Source organism: Coregonus lavaretus (genome assembly GCF_964263955.1).
Source record: "Coregonus lavaretus genome assembly, contig: HAP1_SCAFFOLD_5151, whole genome shotgun sequence".
NCBI lineage: Eukaryota > Metazoa > Chordata > Actinopteri > Salmoniformes > Salmonidae > Coregonus > Coregonus lavaretus.
Window position 1 is genome coordinate 5,563 of NW_028158038.1, and position 17,215 is coordinate 22,777.

At 42.9% G+C, this 17,215-nt stretch overlaps 1 protein-coding gene across 1 annotated transcript; it reads left to right on the top strand.

The window, feature by feature from the left end:
• Positions 1 to 3,569: 3,569 nt before the first annotated feature.
• LOC311124483 (homeobox protein Nkx-2.5-like) lies at positions 3,570 to 6,142 on the top strand (the record flags this gene model as incomplete). The annotated part of the gene is made up of 2 exons (XM_084198624.1): positions 3,570 to 4,380; positions 5,508 to 6,142. The coding sequence occupies exons 1-2, from the start codon at positions 3,918 to 3,920 to the stop codon at positions 6,140 to 6,142; spliced, it is 1,098 nt and encodes a 365-aa protein (XP_084054750.1). The 5' UTR covers positions 3,570 to 3,917.
• Between the last annotated feature and the right edge of the window lie 11,073 nt (positions 6,143 to 17,215).

Consider the following 17,215-nt stretch of genomic DNA (forward strand, 5'->3'; position numbering starts at 1 on the left):
TAGATCTCTCTCTACAATTACTTTTTTAGGCATAGTTTTATTTATTTTCTTTCTAAATTAATTGCCCTTTTCGTGAAGGCCTATTTTCATTGAATGTACCCAACAAATACAATTCAAAAAGGTTGATAACGTTTCGTTCATAGAACAAGTATATGCCACTGTGACCATTTAAACAACGAAAGAAGGTAAGTGTAAAATAAATAGGCATATGAATTGGCACTAGACTACCAAAATATCCAAACAATTAAAATTAACTTCCGTGCAATTACACATTCTCGCAGTATGATTCATGCAGGAGAAACATTTGGCCTAAATGTAAAGAACGTTTTTAAAAGGCTACAATGAATGTATGTTTTTCGAGATGCTTGTTGTTTTTTTGATAAGAAGTTAATGGAAAAAATGTTTCAGTCGTTCGTGTAGCTATCGAAAATATAACATCCACCTAACCATCCATCAACAACGTATAGCATAACTTTTCCGGCATGAATACAGGCCTCATGTAGCTCAATTGGTAGAGCATGGCGCTTGCAACGCCAGGGTTGTGGGTTCGTTTCCCACGGGGGGCCAGTATGAAAAATGTATGTATGCACGCACTAACTGTAAGTCTCTCTGGATAAGAGCGTCTGCTAAATTACTTAAAATGTAAATGAATCTCCTAAGCATGGGGCAAAACTATTTTCCAATGCTTCTCCTTGACCTCAGAACGCATCGCGTTACCCAACAATCGCTTAGCGTCGTTGGATTTAATGCTTATTTAAACTACATGATGGTGGCTCGGGCCCCGTCGTCCCGTGGCCAGTCTAAACACAGTCCACCGGTGGCCTTGTTAGGCACTATTTTACGAGTGTCCCGACTTCCACGAGGACATGACCGGTGGCGTTGATATACCACGAATCAGAATGCGCGCCGGCGTGTCTGCGAGCCGTGTAACCAGACTTCATCATCAGACATATATCTGACAATATCCGCCCTCCTACTCCTCTAGGTCTCTCTCTAGTCAGTTAATCATTGTCATGAGTAGGCCTATACGCCTCTGCGCTGTCTTGCTATGGTTTATGGTTGGGCCTAGCCGGCATCTGTATTAAGTCAGATTTCAGATCAGATTTGAGATTGCATTTGATTCGACTTTATGGCACAGATATGGTGCACGCACATTTGAACAAAGGAACATGCAAACACACACACACAGCAAATGGGTGGACTAATCTGTCTGTCAGAGCTAGATAATACCATGGCACCTCTCTGCTTTGTGTCTGGTGAGGGAAAACCCTGCCTCGCTGCCATGCATGAAAAACGTTACTCAGGCTACAGGAGTGACTGTGTAAGTGAGGGACCGGCGGAGAGCCGAGGCCACATAGTGACAGCCGTGTGTGTGTGTGTGTGTGTGTGTGTGTGTGTGTGTGTGTGTGAGTGTGTGTGTGTGAGAGAGTGTGTGTGTGTGTCTGAAACGGAAAGGGAGTTGATACCGAGCAGATTGTATTGGCTAAAAACGTCAATCAGTTTTGCTGGAGGAATGTTAATTGCCGCGGATGCCCTGCTTATCGTCCCCACGGAGTTATTAATATACCCGGATAAGGAGGCACAGAGACACCGGCCATGGGCTACTGCTGGAGCTAGCTACTCTTCACGTAGGCTTTTTGTTTGCTTATAATGTGTACAGATGTGCACGGCATCTTTGGGCTAATAGGCTGCTGCAGCACCGCTAGCTGATAGGCTAGGCTACACTTGTTATTCGGTTATTGCCAATGACGTACTGTTCAAATTTGTTGAATTACAGTAGTGCTGCATGGTATGTTATCATTGATCAAAAACGTAGATCTGTCCTTCCACAGCACTAATTAATGGAGGGGCCGGTGCTGCGTTTTTGCATGCAGCTTGGGGAAGGTCTGAGGACCGAAACGTATACCTGCTGTGATGCATCTGCTCTGACATTAAATACAAAGTGAGTTTTTTCAATGCAGTAGATTTGCACCCTTTCCTTTTTGATTCATGTCATCATTGGTGCATTGTGAAGCATATACATTGAGTGTACAAAACATTAGGAACACCTTCCTAATATTGAGTTGCACCCCCTTTTGCCCTCAGAACAACCTCAATTTGTCGGGGCATGGACTCTACAAGGTGTCGAAAGCCTTCCACAGGAATGCTGGCCCATGTTGACTCCAATGCTTCCCACAGTTGTGTCAAGTTGGCTGGATGTCCTTTGGGTGGTGGACCATTCTTTATACACACGGGAAACTGTTGACCGTGAAAAACCCAGCAGCGTTGCAGTTCTTGAAAACACTCACGCCGGTGCCACCTACTACCATACCCCGTTCAAAGGTACTTAAATATTTTGTCTTGCCCATTGAATGGCTCACACACACACACACAATCCATGTCTCAATTGTCTCAAACCTTAAAAATCCTTCTTTAAAGTGTCTTCTCCCCTTTCATCTGTCTGGAATGTATGCACTCACTACTGTAAGTCGCTCTGGATAAACGCGTCTGCTAAATGACTAAAAAGTACAACTCTACACTGATTGAAGTGGATTTAAGAGGAGACATCAATAAGGGATCATAGCATTCACCCGGTCAGTCTGTCATGGAACGAGCTGGTATTCCTAATATTTTGTACACTCAACGTAGAACCACATTTCATTTCAACAAACAGAACAAGCTACATAGTAGGCCTATACGGTTTTATAGGCCTATGTGGGCGGTTCCCCGCACAAATATTAAGCCCTAGACTAAAACGCATGTTTAATGGAGATTCACTACAGAAAGTGTTTGAGTCCAATATCTCTGTGTCCGGGAAACCGGCACTCAATGTGCATGGCTGTATGGAATATGTAGGCCTGGCAGAGGCCGGACACTTGACCTACACACAGTGACAGACATGTAGCTTGGCGTTTTCTCCTCGTGCTTTTGCTCGATAGCCTGCACAGCTTTCCCACTCACGTCCCCATGAGATATGGAGGGATTACGCACCGCACGCACATCCATAACTTGTCATTGACGTAGTTCAAAACAATATCTACAGGAACATTTGGAACGGTGCACTATAGATGAAGTTCACAAAAAGGGACAATTACTTTATTTCCTCGTTTTCGCCATGCGTAAAAGTCATATTTGAATTCCAGTTGATGGCCTATTTCGAAAGATATATATATATTTGTCAGGGTGTAGGGTATTTCATGCACTCCTGGAAAGAGGGAGCATGCACATGTGTTTGATGAGTGTTTTGTCTCTCTCCAGCGTTCTCAAATGCCCCAAAGTAAGTCAGCAATAAATCCACAGTCAAAGTTCCTACTCTGCTGTCCTCTCCCCGATGTATTCGTTTAGGAGAAGTGGTGCACCACCGGTGTGATTCCGGACCAAGTTATCGTAACAAATCATCCAAAACAAATGAATAAGAATAAAACTGATAAATGCGTAAATTAATGGGCAACCTATAGGCCTATAGCGCAGAAAATGTAGGGAGGGTATTATATATAGAGGGGGGTTGGGGGGGGGGGGGTACAATGGAGGCGGGTCACCCTCTTCTATACCTCCGCTCCCCTCCCAACGTCACCAAATACTTAGCTCGCTCGCGCACTGGCTCCTCTCACCACCTTCCCTTTCTTTCTGTTTCATACATCCCGCCCCAGACCTAGACCAAGTGACATCACGGGAAGAGACAAGGGGCTTCGCCCAGCCCTGCTCCCAACTCCAGTTACAAAAACACACAGGAACTGAACTGTCAAAAGATCGCACCGCACTGCTGGTTTGTCTATAGCCTATGGAGAACCAGGCCACACTTATAGGACTAAGCCTAACCAAACCTTTGTTTCTTTTCATCCGGGGATGAGGTGGAATATCCAGCAGTTTAGCGCGCGCACCTCCGATTACCGAGCCTCTAAATCAATGATTCTTTAAAACGGGGTACATAGTATCATATGTTACTCAGCGGGTTCCATTTCCTTAATGCGCGCGAGCAGGACCTCGATGGCATGATGCTCCCGAGCCCACTCACTTCCACGCCGTTCTCAGTCAAGGATATTCTCAAACTCGAGCAGCTAGAGCAGCAGCAGCGATCTCAACAGCACCAATCTCGACATCTGGACCCGCAACAGATCCAACACCTGTCCCACACCCAACAACACTTAGTACAGCCGGACTCGACCCAGCAACAGCAGACCCAGTCCCAGCATTTCCAGGCGCCACCGTCCTGTATGCTTGCTTCAGCGGTCAACAGCCCTCGGTTCTCGGACGGGGAGGACAACATGGCTTACATTAGTTCTCTGGCGGCCCGGGACCGGCATGGAGAGGCCAGTCTGTCCCCGGAGATGTTCGTCCATTCCGGGCTGGGCCAACTGACAGACCCGAAGCTGGAGGTAGACCTGGAGGATCAGGAAAACAGTGAGTAGAATAATATGATGAATATTATGAGTTTTTTGTTCTGCTGAAATTATGTATGAACAAAGGGACACAAAGCATCGCTTTGAATAAATGATTATATTATAGCCTCTCTCAATATACAAACTCATGATCGTTTGCATCGACTGTCTATATAAAACCAGAAAATGTAAGGATAAAGCAATAAATTATTCCGGAATGTGAAAATGTATTTGTTTTAGGCTAAATGTTAGGCGCATGAGTTTTGTGAGTGTATTATGATTTGAAAAGACGAACGAGGCCTGTTATAATTCGACAAAACTACATTTTAATCCAAAATGGGTCTGGAGATTTTTAAGTAATTCATTAATCTCGTGTATCTGATTTGTTGAATGTTTTTACAAATAAAACATTATTTTAGTTAGGCAGGAGAATAAATATCTCAACGGGTATAAAGATGTTTTCATTACGCTATTGTCTTTATTCTAAGGGCTGAATAGACTGATACATTAGTTTAAATTATGCCGAACAAATTTTATTGGATTATAACTACTTTATGGTCAATAGAATAGGATGAATGTAAAGAAGTCTTAAAAATAAACGACACCGAGTAGGCCTAGCCTGCAACCAAGTGAAAGTAAACATTGTGGAATAATTGTTGTCTTTGGTTTTGATTTATGGTCATACCTTTAGACAGCTGTATATAGCCATGAATAATTCTCACTATATAGTGCTCTCTTGTTCTTTTACATAATTTATCTAAACTCATTTATCGTGAAATATACACGTTTTGAATAGTTTGGATTAGACGTTTTAGTGTCACGGTTTTTAGTTTTATTTGGAGGGTAGGGCTATACTGATTGACAAAATAATTACACATTAATATCAGTAAAACTAAAGTAGTAGCCTATACGCATTCAAATAAAAGACATTATGAAATATATGTACACAAAAATATGTTGTATTTTTATAGGCTACTTCAATAAACTATTAAAGAACGCCTACGCACCCCCCCTCGTAATCTGGTTGAGTCGTTTGGCGACTGAAAGTATATGCTTGAGAACTTTTCAGGACACTGCATTATAAAAGCCAATATTCCTATTTTTCAGAGTAGCCTACAAATTGTTTATGCTCATCTCTTGACACCACAGAGAGCTGTGGCGTGGTGTCCAAGCCGCTGGAGGGAGAGGACAGCGGGCAGGGGGACTCGGAGCGGCCGGCCAAGCAGAGAACCAGACGGAAACCCCGGGTCCTCTTCTCCCAAGCCCAGGTGTTCGAGTTGGAGCGGCGTTTCAAGCAGCAGCGGTACCTGTCCGCTCCGGAACGAGAACACCTGGCGAGCACTCTCAAACTCACCTCCACGCAGGTCAAAATCTGGTTCCAGAACCGGCGGTACAAGTGCAAGCGGCAGCGGCAGGACAAGTCCCTGGAGCTGGCAGGACATCACCACCCTCCCCCGCCAAGACGAGTTGCGGTGCCGGTCCTGGTCCGGGATGGGAAGCCCTGTCTGGGCGGGACTCAGAACTACAATGCTCCGTACGGGTCGAACCCCTATAGTTATAACGGATACCCAGCCTACACGTACAACAACCCGGCATACAACAGCAACTACAGCTGTACTTACACCAGTATCCCTACTCTCCCCCCATCCACCACGGCTAACCCCTTCATGACCATGAACTTGGGGAACATTGGGGGGCTTAGCGCCTCTCCCCAGCCCCAAACGCACCAAGGGACAGCGGTCACGACATGTCAGGGCTCATTGCAAGGGATCCGGGCCTGGTAGCCCCACTCCGGTTACACCCGGGATCAAACCGGAGCATTGTTTTATACCCACACCGGTGACATTAATCGAATCCTCTCATGCAGCTTTTTAAGGGTTCTTCCCCTTTTTAAAATAAAGATAGTTATTTCTCAGCAGTATCTCGGAAACAGTGTTGTTTTTATGTAGTTATAGGCCTTCGTGTCTGCCTGGTGCGGTGGCTGTCGTTGGATTAAGACTGAAAAGGTGCAAATTCAACATGTTTACTCCACTCTCGGTGACGGTCATCAGAAAGAAGCTGTGCGTAACGGTTGAAATTGATTTATGACCAACAATGGTCGCATTTTATTTGAATGACCAACTATCCAGTTAACGTTGGATAGATAGGATAGGCCTAATCACCAGATAATAAACGTGATAATTGTGATATACGGAGTAAATAGTCACTTGTAAGCATGTGCTTAAAAGGATGTCCGGATTATTCAACACTGATGGCCTATAGGTGGAGTTTCCCAATCTACTGTTCTCAAGGACTTGCTTGATATTTCTAATATTTCTTTAGCCATGATGACAAGAGAAGAAAGAGAGTGTTTGATTGTTTTGAAGCTTATGTAATTAATTGACATTTATTTGATTAATTCCATTATCGCATTAAAAATATCCTGGAATGGCAGAAATTGAAATGGGATGTATTCCAACCTTGAGTTCTGAACACAAATAACAACATGTTATAAAATCTCATAACTTGCTTTCGAAAACGAATAAATTCCATATTTTGCTACTTTGCGCAAACATTCCACGGTCCATTACATTCTTTGTGAGGCTCTTGAGAGTTTTCTATGGTGGGATCCTAATTCTCCCAGTGTGTGTGTGTGCGTGTGTGAGAAAGAGTGAGGAATAGGCAAACTTCCCGCTATCTACAAGTTGTTCTAATTTGGCAAGATGTCTGATATTATTGAAATGTCACCTGCTTTACGATGTGCCTTTAAGTACGAGTATATACAATGGGGATAGCGATAAGCAACAATGTTACAAAATGCTGGACAAGAACAATCTCTGCAAAACACTTTCATCACAATCATCTTCAAAAAGCCACATCCAAAGTAGAATAGACGACTGACAATGAATAGGCAACATTGAGGCATGAATAGTCTCTTGGCAAGATACGACATGGATATCAAGACAAGAAAAGACTCATTCTCTCTCTTTAGACACAATTTCACTAAACCCGTGCACAATATTTCACTGAAAACTATGAATTCAAAATGGCCTATTCCCGCAATAGCAGGTAAACGTATTGCAATTGTAGCCTACTTATTCGAACCCATGAAAATAGCTTTTTTAGTGCTGGTCCGACTCAGGTTGTTAGCAACAGCTTTGTTATAAAATCTTGCCATTTAGAAATGTGTCGCGCCCGGGAGGCGGTTGGAAAAGGCCAGGCAACAGGCACACTCGAATTAATTGTGCGGGTGCCAGTCTGTGTGAAAAGAGGAAGTTATTCTCCCTTTGAGGCGCTTTAAGGACGCGATTAGCCACCTAAAATACCCTGAAAGAAGTAGCTCGAGCGGGGCTGGAGAGGCCGAATAATGGGCCTTATTGGATTCCTGGACAAAAGGTGTATGGTAGGCTGGCCCGGCCACTCAGCAAAGACAAAAGAACCCAAGAGCTGAGAGATTGACGTCCTAATATTCCAAATTGAGGCACAGGCAGTGCGTTATTTTAACTGGCTGCGCTATACAGCGATTGGGATAGGGGAAAAAAGTGTTCACTTTTGTTCGCTTTTGGGGAGGTTTTTGTTCCAGAAGAAAGGGCCTCTGATTGGGGCGGGGAGGGAGAGCCCCAGCCGGGGCAGCAGGGCTGGAGGTTAGGCAGCGGGGGGCGGCTGTGTGAATGAACGGTTATTATTGCTACAAGTTTCACCATTTCTGTCTATCTGCGGGAATGGAGGATAAGGAGCAGAGCGAATTCAAGGAGGAGAAGAACCATGGCGGCCTGGTTATGAGAAATTGGGCATTGCGTTATGAGAAAATAATATGTTTACAGAAGATAAATATAATGCATAGGCATTTGATCTTTCTTAACTCTCAATTTCGCAACATGTCGAAAATACACGATTTTGATAGCCTAGGCTATTTGAAACAGCCTAGCATAGGCTATAGACCCAATGTCGGTCATTTAATACACACTGAACATTTGTATTAAGATACATAAATCGAAGTAAATTGATTAACCTCATTTATTAAAAGACTAAACATAGCAGGCCACTTTCAGGACTGCAATGATGATATGATGTTTAATTTTCCCACTATGTGACCATCTGAATTCACTATTCCTTATGGGCGGCTCAAACCTATCCTCATTACCTTTTGTAACAGCCATACGTTTCGGATAAACGTTTTATTTTAACGATTTTTGTGCGAACTTTTTTCGTTTACGTTAGCCTACAATTGTTTAATTTCTCATATTTTAATCATGACAGACAGAGCTAGCCTCTGGCGGCAATGCCGTTGTCCCGGCTCTGTGGGAAACTGCCAGGCTCGCTCATACCACGGCGCGCAGATCAGCAGAGCGCGAGGAGAGGGGAAGTGGAAATTAGACAGACACGCGAGCAGCGGTTCAGGCATAAGACATTATCCAGACGAGGAGCAGCAGTCATCACACCGTTCTGTCGATGAGCGCCATAAAAACTGGTCTGGGGGAGAATCTCTGAGGATACGTCCCAAATGGCACCCGATTCCTTATTTAGTCCAGTATTTTACATGGGCCCTGGACAAAAGTAATGGACTAGGCTATATATGGAATAAGGTGTCATTTAGGACGCACAATGGGGTAGAATATCTTATTACTAAAGAGCTAAACTGAAGCATCAGACGAACACACTGATCGCGTCCCAAATTGCACTATATTGCCTTAATAGTGCACTACTTTTGACCAGGGCCCATGGGGCAATATATTGGAAATAGGGTGCCATTTGGAGCGTGTCCACTGTTAAAGGGACTGGGAAAGGAAGGATCACTGTTGGCCTAGATTAAGTGAGCTCCCCGTGGGAAAGCGTCAGAGCGCGAGGAGAGTTGGAGAGTTGTCATGCAGCGTAATCTTCTGGAGACATATTTTGAAGGGAGGAGCGGGGACAGGCTCCTATACTAGACATAAATGGAGCATCATTTCAGATAAACTCTGGGCCTATTGGCCAGGTTTGGTTAAAACAGGAACTAGCTATAGGCCAACGATACATTCTTAAACCGTAGGTCTACTAAGGTATAATAATAATCATAATAATCATAATTATAATTACTGTTAGGCCTATTATTAGTAGATTTAGTTACTATTGAATGAAAGTGTTGTAATAGAACAGATAATAGGCTATTAGAAGCAGTTATAAAATCACAAGCAATCTCGCTATAGGCCACAAGAACACTTCAACTGAAGAATTCAACGGAACTTTTGGACTGCAGACAGGATTTTGACTCTCCAAATAGCCACTCGTAGTATAATTATTTTCCCAAGCTTTCTGACAACTCTCATCCTCGTTTGCTTAATTTGTATTTCGGCTTTCCCTTATCCCTCAGAGTCGCAAGAGATGCTCACTCCACAACCACACACTCAACCAGTTCACCTCTCATGTCCTCTCTCTCTCTCGTACCTCTTCTGCTTTATTTGCCTAGATCGAAATCAGCAAATAAACTCTGATTGTTGATAACAACTACTGTATTAACCTCTCGGGTGCTCTATATCGAGACCCTGCTCTCCCTAATCTCCTGTTGGGCCCAAAACAGATTTAAGCCAATGAGGACTCCCCTAATGCTCTCGCGCTACTAATGGGGATTAATTGAGACGTAAACAAAAGGAGGCCTCGAGCTTGGCATCCACTGATAAGCAACGTTCTAGAGTCTAGCTGGTGTTCTCTCTCCACCGATGCTTCAGGAGTAGAGCCATAGAGCATACCTGCTGTCACAGCGCGGGACCAGCCACTTGATGTATGTAAATAGAGTTGGAGACAGCCTGGCGTCGCCTCAGAACGCTAGCAGCCTCATAGCTGGCTGCAGCATAGTTGACGTTTCTGATTTGCGTTGGTTTTAGAATCAGCAAGGTCACCCAGTGATACAAGTCAGTATTCAACGTCCATCCATGTCTGAGGACATCGGGCGATGACGTGGAATCCGGTCACTATGGGCAACAGTGAGCGCTGTTACCTTCAAGTAGGTTTCACTAGGAGTTGTGGACAGGGATGTTAGACGGGCGTGTAAGCATCTGCCTCCGATTAAATAAGGTTGCATATTCGAATCCAGCAATAGAACGTTGTTTTGATGTTTTTGTTTTAAGCCTATCCCAAACCTTAACCCTTAACCATTCGGATGAACGTCTAATTCTGACGTCAGACTGTGAGAGCTGGTAGTTTAGAATCCCCAATGGTGGTGGAGGGTTCCAAATTCAGAGGAACAGAGCAAGCTGCAGCTTGCTGTGTTGGAGTGACCTGAAACTGAGATAAAGAGAAGCGGTGATCACGAGGAAGCACAACACAAAGGGGGAAATTAAGATTCTAATCGATTCTCCATGAGTGGAATGGGAAGGTTAATTTAGCCTTATGGCAATACAATAAATAAAAATCATTACCCACATGTTTGTGTTTTTGATTTGACCTCAACACCCATCTGAAAATACCAGAAAATGTTTGTTTCAATTAGGCTATTGACACGCTTGCAATTTGGGAAAGCTTTTTCAATAGGCCTAAAGTTAAAGCAGCCAATGCATAAAGGTGATTTTTATGGATGAATAATTTGTTATAATACGCCATGCATATATTTTTCTAATTATGCTATTATTCTTAAAATATTTTCTGACATTGTGACACACACGCAAACAGTTTGGTTATGCGGTTCTCTTTACACATGACCCTAAACTGTTTACACTAAACCCAACCACAACCGCTCCGAAGCATCCGTGTGTTCTCATCTCAGATGGCAGATTATGACTTATTAAACACCTATTAGTCATTATCGCGCTTTATATCTACACAGCTGTGTGTGTGTGTGTCAAAATGTCAGAAAATACTTTAAGAATAAACAAATCTACATGCAGAAAATAAGACCAAACAAAAACGCATCCGTAAAATCTAGGAGTTTACATAATATTACAATCACAGACACACGAATAATGGCAAGAAAAAGAGTCTGCTTCCAGAACGGTTCGAATCGGATCAAATTATCCTAATTGGACCGTCTTGGGAGAAAAGGTGTCCTATTGGGTTCCAGTTATTCTGATCTGTTCTGACCAGAAGAGAACTGTATGGAAACTTGAGTCTTTCAGGGTGAAAGATAAGTGGATAGGGCGGTGGCCTTTGGATATGAAGAGAGCCAGTGAAACAACACGCCCTAAGGAGGGCCTAGAACGCGTCCCAAATTGCACCCTATTCCCTATATAGTACCCAGGGCTCTCATCAAAAGTAGTGCACAATATCGGGAATAGAGTGTCATTTGGAACGCAGTACAGCCCTTGCTGAAGACACATCACACCGCCTCCAGTTGTTGCTGTACAGTACCGCCTTTGGTTTGATTAATCGTGAGGGCTTTTAGTAACATCTCTACTAAAGAGAGAGGAGATAGAGTTACAAATAGAACCGCCCGCACCTACTGTATTTACCTGTAAGTGCGGTTACCTCCACACACACACACACACACACACACTTTCCAAACGGAAGTACGGCATTAGCAGCTGTTAATGACGCGCGCACACACACAATATATCTCTCTTCCTCGCGTCGTCAACATCGAAATAACAAAGCCATGTTTCACCTGGACGTGCCCAAACAGCGCGCGCGCGGGGGAAAAAAATCAGTCTCAACTGGGATAGGAGGAAGAGGGGCAGGGAAGAAAGAAAGAATGAATCAACTGCTGTCATCACATTCCTCAAGCAGAGAATAAATGTTAAAGACTGCAGTTAACCATTGGATGATATGGGATATCGGCAGTGCTTAATTTGAGCCGGATCCTGCCGGAACAGGATCCGGCACCTCTAGGATTTCTGCAGTATTATGATACTTTCAAGACAACTGGGAAAAACGAGGTCAAACCATTACGTCAGTGATTTTAAGGTTGGAAAGGCGTAGCTCTAGAAATAGGCCTGAGTTCCAGACTTGTAATTCCGAGTTGGATGACCGTTCAAAATGAATTTGCCCAGTTGGTGCTAGTTTTTTTTCCGAGTTCCCAGTTGTCTTGAATGCACTGAAGTCCTAAGTAGAAGATTTCCAGTTCCGAATTCCGAGTTCCCAGTTGTTTTGAACGCATCATTAAAAAAGATTATGCCAACATATTCGGTCATGTAAAAGGACATAGAATTGCATGACATGCATTTATGAAAGGCAAACATTTCCCCCATGTGTGCAACTTCTGTAATGCCTCTGCTCTACTGCTCTATGACACTATGCAAATGCAATGATATGCATGCAATGTTTTATTATTATAAAGGACATTTGTGTTTTCTCATGCCTTCCTGTACATCAGAGCTCCCCAACTCACCCCCTCTCGCGCTCACTTTTTGTTCCTGTACCTCCGGATTTACAAATTAAGCACTGGATGTCGGTTGCCTATGCGGCTATGGCATGATGCAACATATAGGGCTGGCTAGACAATGGACTAAATTAGAGGTCTATAGGCCGTTAATATGGGCCCTATGGTTTACAGACAGTCTCAGACATCCGAACAGCTGAACATTTTTGTTTTAACAAATTTCTTCCCCTTGCCAAGTTTGTCATCCAAGTTTCACTGTTTCTTGGGCTGGGAACCAGGCTTTGGCGCGGTTGCGGACCTCCAACCGGGCCGAGGCTAGGTCGTCCATCAGCCGCAAACATCTAAATATTTATCCCCTCTCTGATCTAGGCCTTACACGATAACCATCCAACGCTACTTTCTAGGTCAAAACAGACCTAGTTTCTGGGAAATTCCGTGGGGAATCATTTATCCAGAGCTGACCAACACAACTGTCATCGTTTACATGTGCGAAGCTAACAATAACATTGTATTATTGTTATGTGGCAACCGATTAGCACCCCAGCCTGGCCGAATCACACAGGACACTTACACCCACCCCAAAATAAAACATACAAATGTTGTAGCCAAATTGAGGCCATGGGACTACAAGGATATATCTGCGCAAAGCATTGTTCTGATATATTGAGCATTAAAAGGTTTCACATCCCAGATCTCAGAAATGTTTTGTAGTGAATTCTTCTTTCATAACCCATTAAGGTCATCACCTTAAAAAGGTAGGCTACCTAAAGTGCAGAGTATCAAAATCCTAAAACATTTGTAAATCTGTTTTGTTAGGGGGGTGCAATCGCAGATATAACTTTCAGGCTCTGAAATGTCAATCTGGGTTCAGCCATGAGGTCCTATCTGGCACAGAATGTAAAAATTATTTCAATAGAAAAGTAGGCTACAGACATTTCATGATTAAATAAAGAGAATACCTTTCTTTCTAATCACATCATCAAATATATTAATTCATGTTCAGCACACATTTGTTAAAGCGATAGTTCCCTAAAATGACAAATACACCATATCCTATGGATAACTAGTAACAGTGCTAAAGCTTAGCTCTGGATGAGTAAATTGATATAGTATTCTGGTCTCTGACACCTAAAGTCAGTAAACTACTTGCTAGTTATCAATAAAATGTGGTAAGATTGTAATTTTAGTGAAATACCCCTTCCATGGAGGTTTTTGAATTGATATAAAACAAGACAAAAACAGCAATGTCTTTCCCAAGGGCCTTAAACATGCTCTAAGGCAGTTTTCCCCAGTCGGTCCTGGGGCCCTTTGCACTACACAGCTGATTCAAATAATCAAAGCTTGATGATGAGTTGGTTATTTTAATCAGTTATGTAGCGCTAGGACAAAAACCAAAACGTGCACCCAAGGGAGGCCCCTGGACCGAGTTTTGGAAACACTGCTCTACGGCACCTGTATTTGGTTCTACCATAAACAGCTTACGTTGTGGACCTTCTTCTTGTGAAAAAAGTGGTGAAAAAAAATCTAAGTAATTTAAAAAGAGGACCAGAACCTACAATATAAATAATCAAGGACGTGGGACTATAAGGTTCTATCTGCAAAATATATAATTTTGAGATTAGTATTTTTCAAGTTATGTCTTCCTCTTTCATGACTCAATAAGTATACTGAACAAAAACATGAACGCAACATGCAACAATTTCAACGATTTTACTGAGTTGCAGTTCATATAAGGCAATCGGTCAATTTAAATAAATTCATTAGGCCCTAATTAATGGATTTCACATGACTGGGCAGGGGAGCCAGGCCCACCCACTGGGGAGCCAGGCCCAGCCAATCAGAATGAGTGGTGTTGTTACACATGGTCTGCGGTTGTGAGGCCGGTTGGACGTACTGCCAAATTCTCTAAAACGACATCGGAGGTGGCTTATGGTAGAGAAATGAACATTCAATTCTCTGGCAACAGCTCTGGTGGACATTCCTGCAGTCAGCATGCCAATTGCATGCTCTCGCAAAACTTGAGACATCTGTGGCATTGTGCTGTGTGACAAAACTGCACATGATAGTGGCCTTTTATTGTCCCCAGCACAAGGTGCACCTGTGTAATGATGCTGTTTAATCAGCTTCTTGATATGCCACACCTGTCAGGTGGATGGATTATTTTAGCAAAGGAGAAATGCTTACTAACAGGGATGTAAACACATTTGTGCACAAAATGAGAGAAAAAAGCTTTACATGTTGCGTTTATATTTTTTTTCAGTATGTATGTATGTATGTATGTATGTATGTATGTATGTATACTACCGTTCAAAAGTTTGGGGTCACTTAGAAATTCCCTTGTTTTAGAAAGAAAAGCCATTTTTTTGTCCATTAAAATAACATCAAATTGATCAGAACCATCAGTCCTGTGTTCCAATGGCACGTTGTGTTTGCTAATCCAAGTTTAACATTCTAAAAGGATAATTGATCATTAGAAAACCCTTTTGCAATTATGTTAGCACAGCAGAAAACTGTTGTGCTGAATAAAGAAGCAATAAAACTGGCCTTGAGACAAGTTGAGAATCTGGAGCATCAGCAATTGTGGGTTCGATTACAGGCTCAAAATAGCCTGAAACAAAGAACTTTCTTCTGAAACTCGTCAGTCCATTCTTGTTCTGAGAAATGAAGGCTATTCCATGCGAGAAATTGACAAGAAACTGAAGATCTCGTACAACGCTGTGTACTACTCCCTTCACAGAACAGCACAAACTGGCTCTAACCAGAATAGAAAGAGGAGTGGGAGGCCCCGGTGCACAACTGAGCAAGAGGACAAATACAATAGTGTCTAGTTTGAGAAAGAGGCACCTCACAGGTCCTCAACTGGCAGCTTCATGAAATAGTACCCGCAAAACACCAGTCTCAACATCAGAAGTGAAGAGGCAACTCCGGGATGCTGACCTTCTAGGCAGAGTTGCAAAGAAAAAGCCATATCGCAGACTGCCCATCTTAATCTTTTCTTTTTATTGGCCAGTCTGCGATATGGCTTTTTCTTTGCAACTCTGCCTAGAAGGTCAGCATCCCGGAGTCGCCTCTTCACTGTTGACGTTGAGACTGGTGTTTTGCGGGTACTATTTCATGAAGCTGCCAGTTGAGGACCTGTGAGGTGCCCTTCTCCCCCGATTGCTCAGTTTGGCCGGGCGGCCAGCTCTAGGAAGAGTCTTGGTGGTTCAAAACTTATTCCATTTAAGAATGATGGAGGCCACTGTGTTCTTGGAGACCTTCAATGCTGCAGAAATGTTTTGGTACCCTTCCCTATATCTGTGCCTCGATACAATCCTGTCTTGGCGCTTTACGGACAATTCCTTCAACCTCATGGCTTGGTTTTTGTCTGACATGCACTGTCAACTGTGGGACCTTATATAGACAGGTGTGTGCCTTTCCAAATCATGTCTAATCAATTGAATTTACCACAGGTGGACTCCAAGTTGTAGAAACATCTCAAGGATGATCAATGGAAACAGGATGTACCAGAGCTCAATTTCGAGTCTCATAGCAAAGTGTCTGAATACTTACGTAAATAAGTTATTTCTGCTTTCTAAAAATATGCTAACATTTCTACAAAACCAGTTCTCTCTTTGTCATTATTATTTATTTATTTTATTTTTGTCATTTAGCAGACGCTCTTATCCAGAGCGACTTACAGGAGAAATTAGGGCGAAGTGCCTTGCTCAAGGGCACAGACAGATTTTTCACCTAGTCGGCTCAGGGATTAGAACCAGCGACCTTTCGGTAACTGGCACAACGCTCTTAACAACTAAGCTACCTGCCGCCCATGGGGTATTATGGGGTATTGTGTGTGGAAAACCATGCATTTAATCCATTTTAGAATAAGGCTGTAACGTAACAAAATGTGGAAACTATTTTTGAATGACAACCCAGCAGTGTGATTGGATTGCAGATAGAACCATATTGTACAAAGTAATGGTGTTTGCCCAGATCGAACTTAAAAAATGTTTCATTGTAATTATTATTATTATTTGTAAATCTGACATCTCACATGTAAAGGACCACCTAAAGAGCAACTCTATGTGAATAACTCATTTTTTACCAACATTTCAGATAGAACCTTATAGTCCCAAGGTCATGAAATAAAGAATTGATGTGTGTTTGGTTCAAACGAGAAACACCCTTTGAATGAAAACCGTCTGAGTAAATGGACTTTTTATTATGCTTTAGGCCTATTCCATCAGGACTAACCAGCAGCTTGTTAAGTCTCGTCTGTTCTACGGCTTATGTTCAGACTCAGGCCTAGAGGGGCTGAGTCTCTGTTCAGCTATTCCATTCCACTCCTTGCCACTCCTGTCATTTGCCAAAGACAGGAGTGGCAAGTTAGCTAAAAAGACTGCGGCCCGTCTGTAAACGCCTTAAGGGAAGTGCACAAAAATAAGGAGGATGACTAAATCATAAATCATGAGCCTTTTTGCTTAGACCTCTTGACTAATGAAGGCCATCTTACAGGGTTGGGGTCAATTCCATTTAAATTCCAGTCAATTCAGAAAGTGTAACAAATTCAAATTCCTAATTTTCCTCATTAAAAAGCATTGAGCAGAAT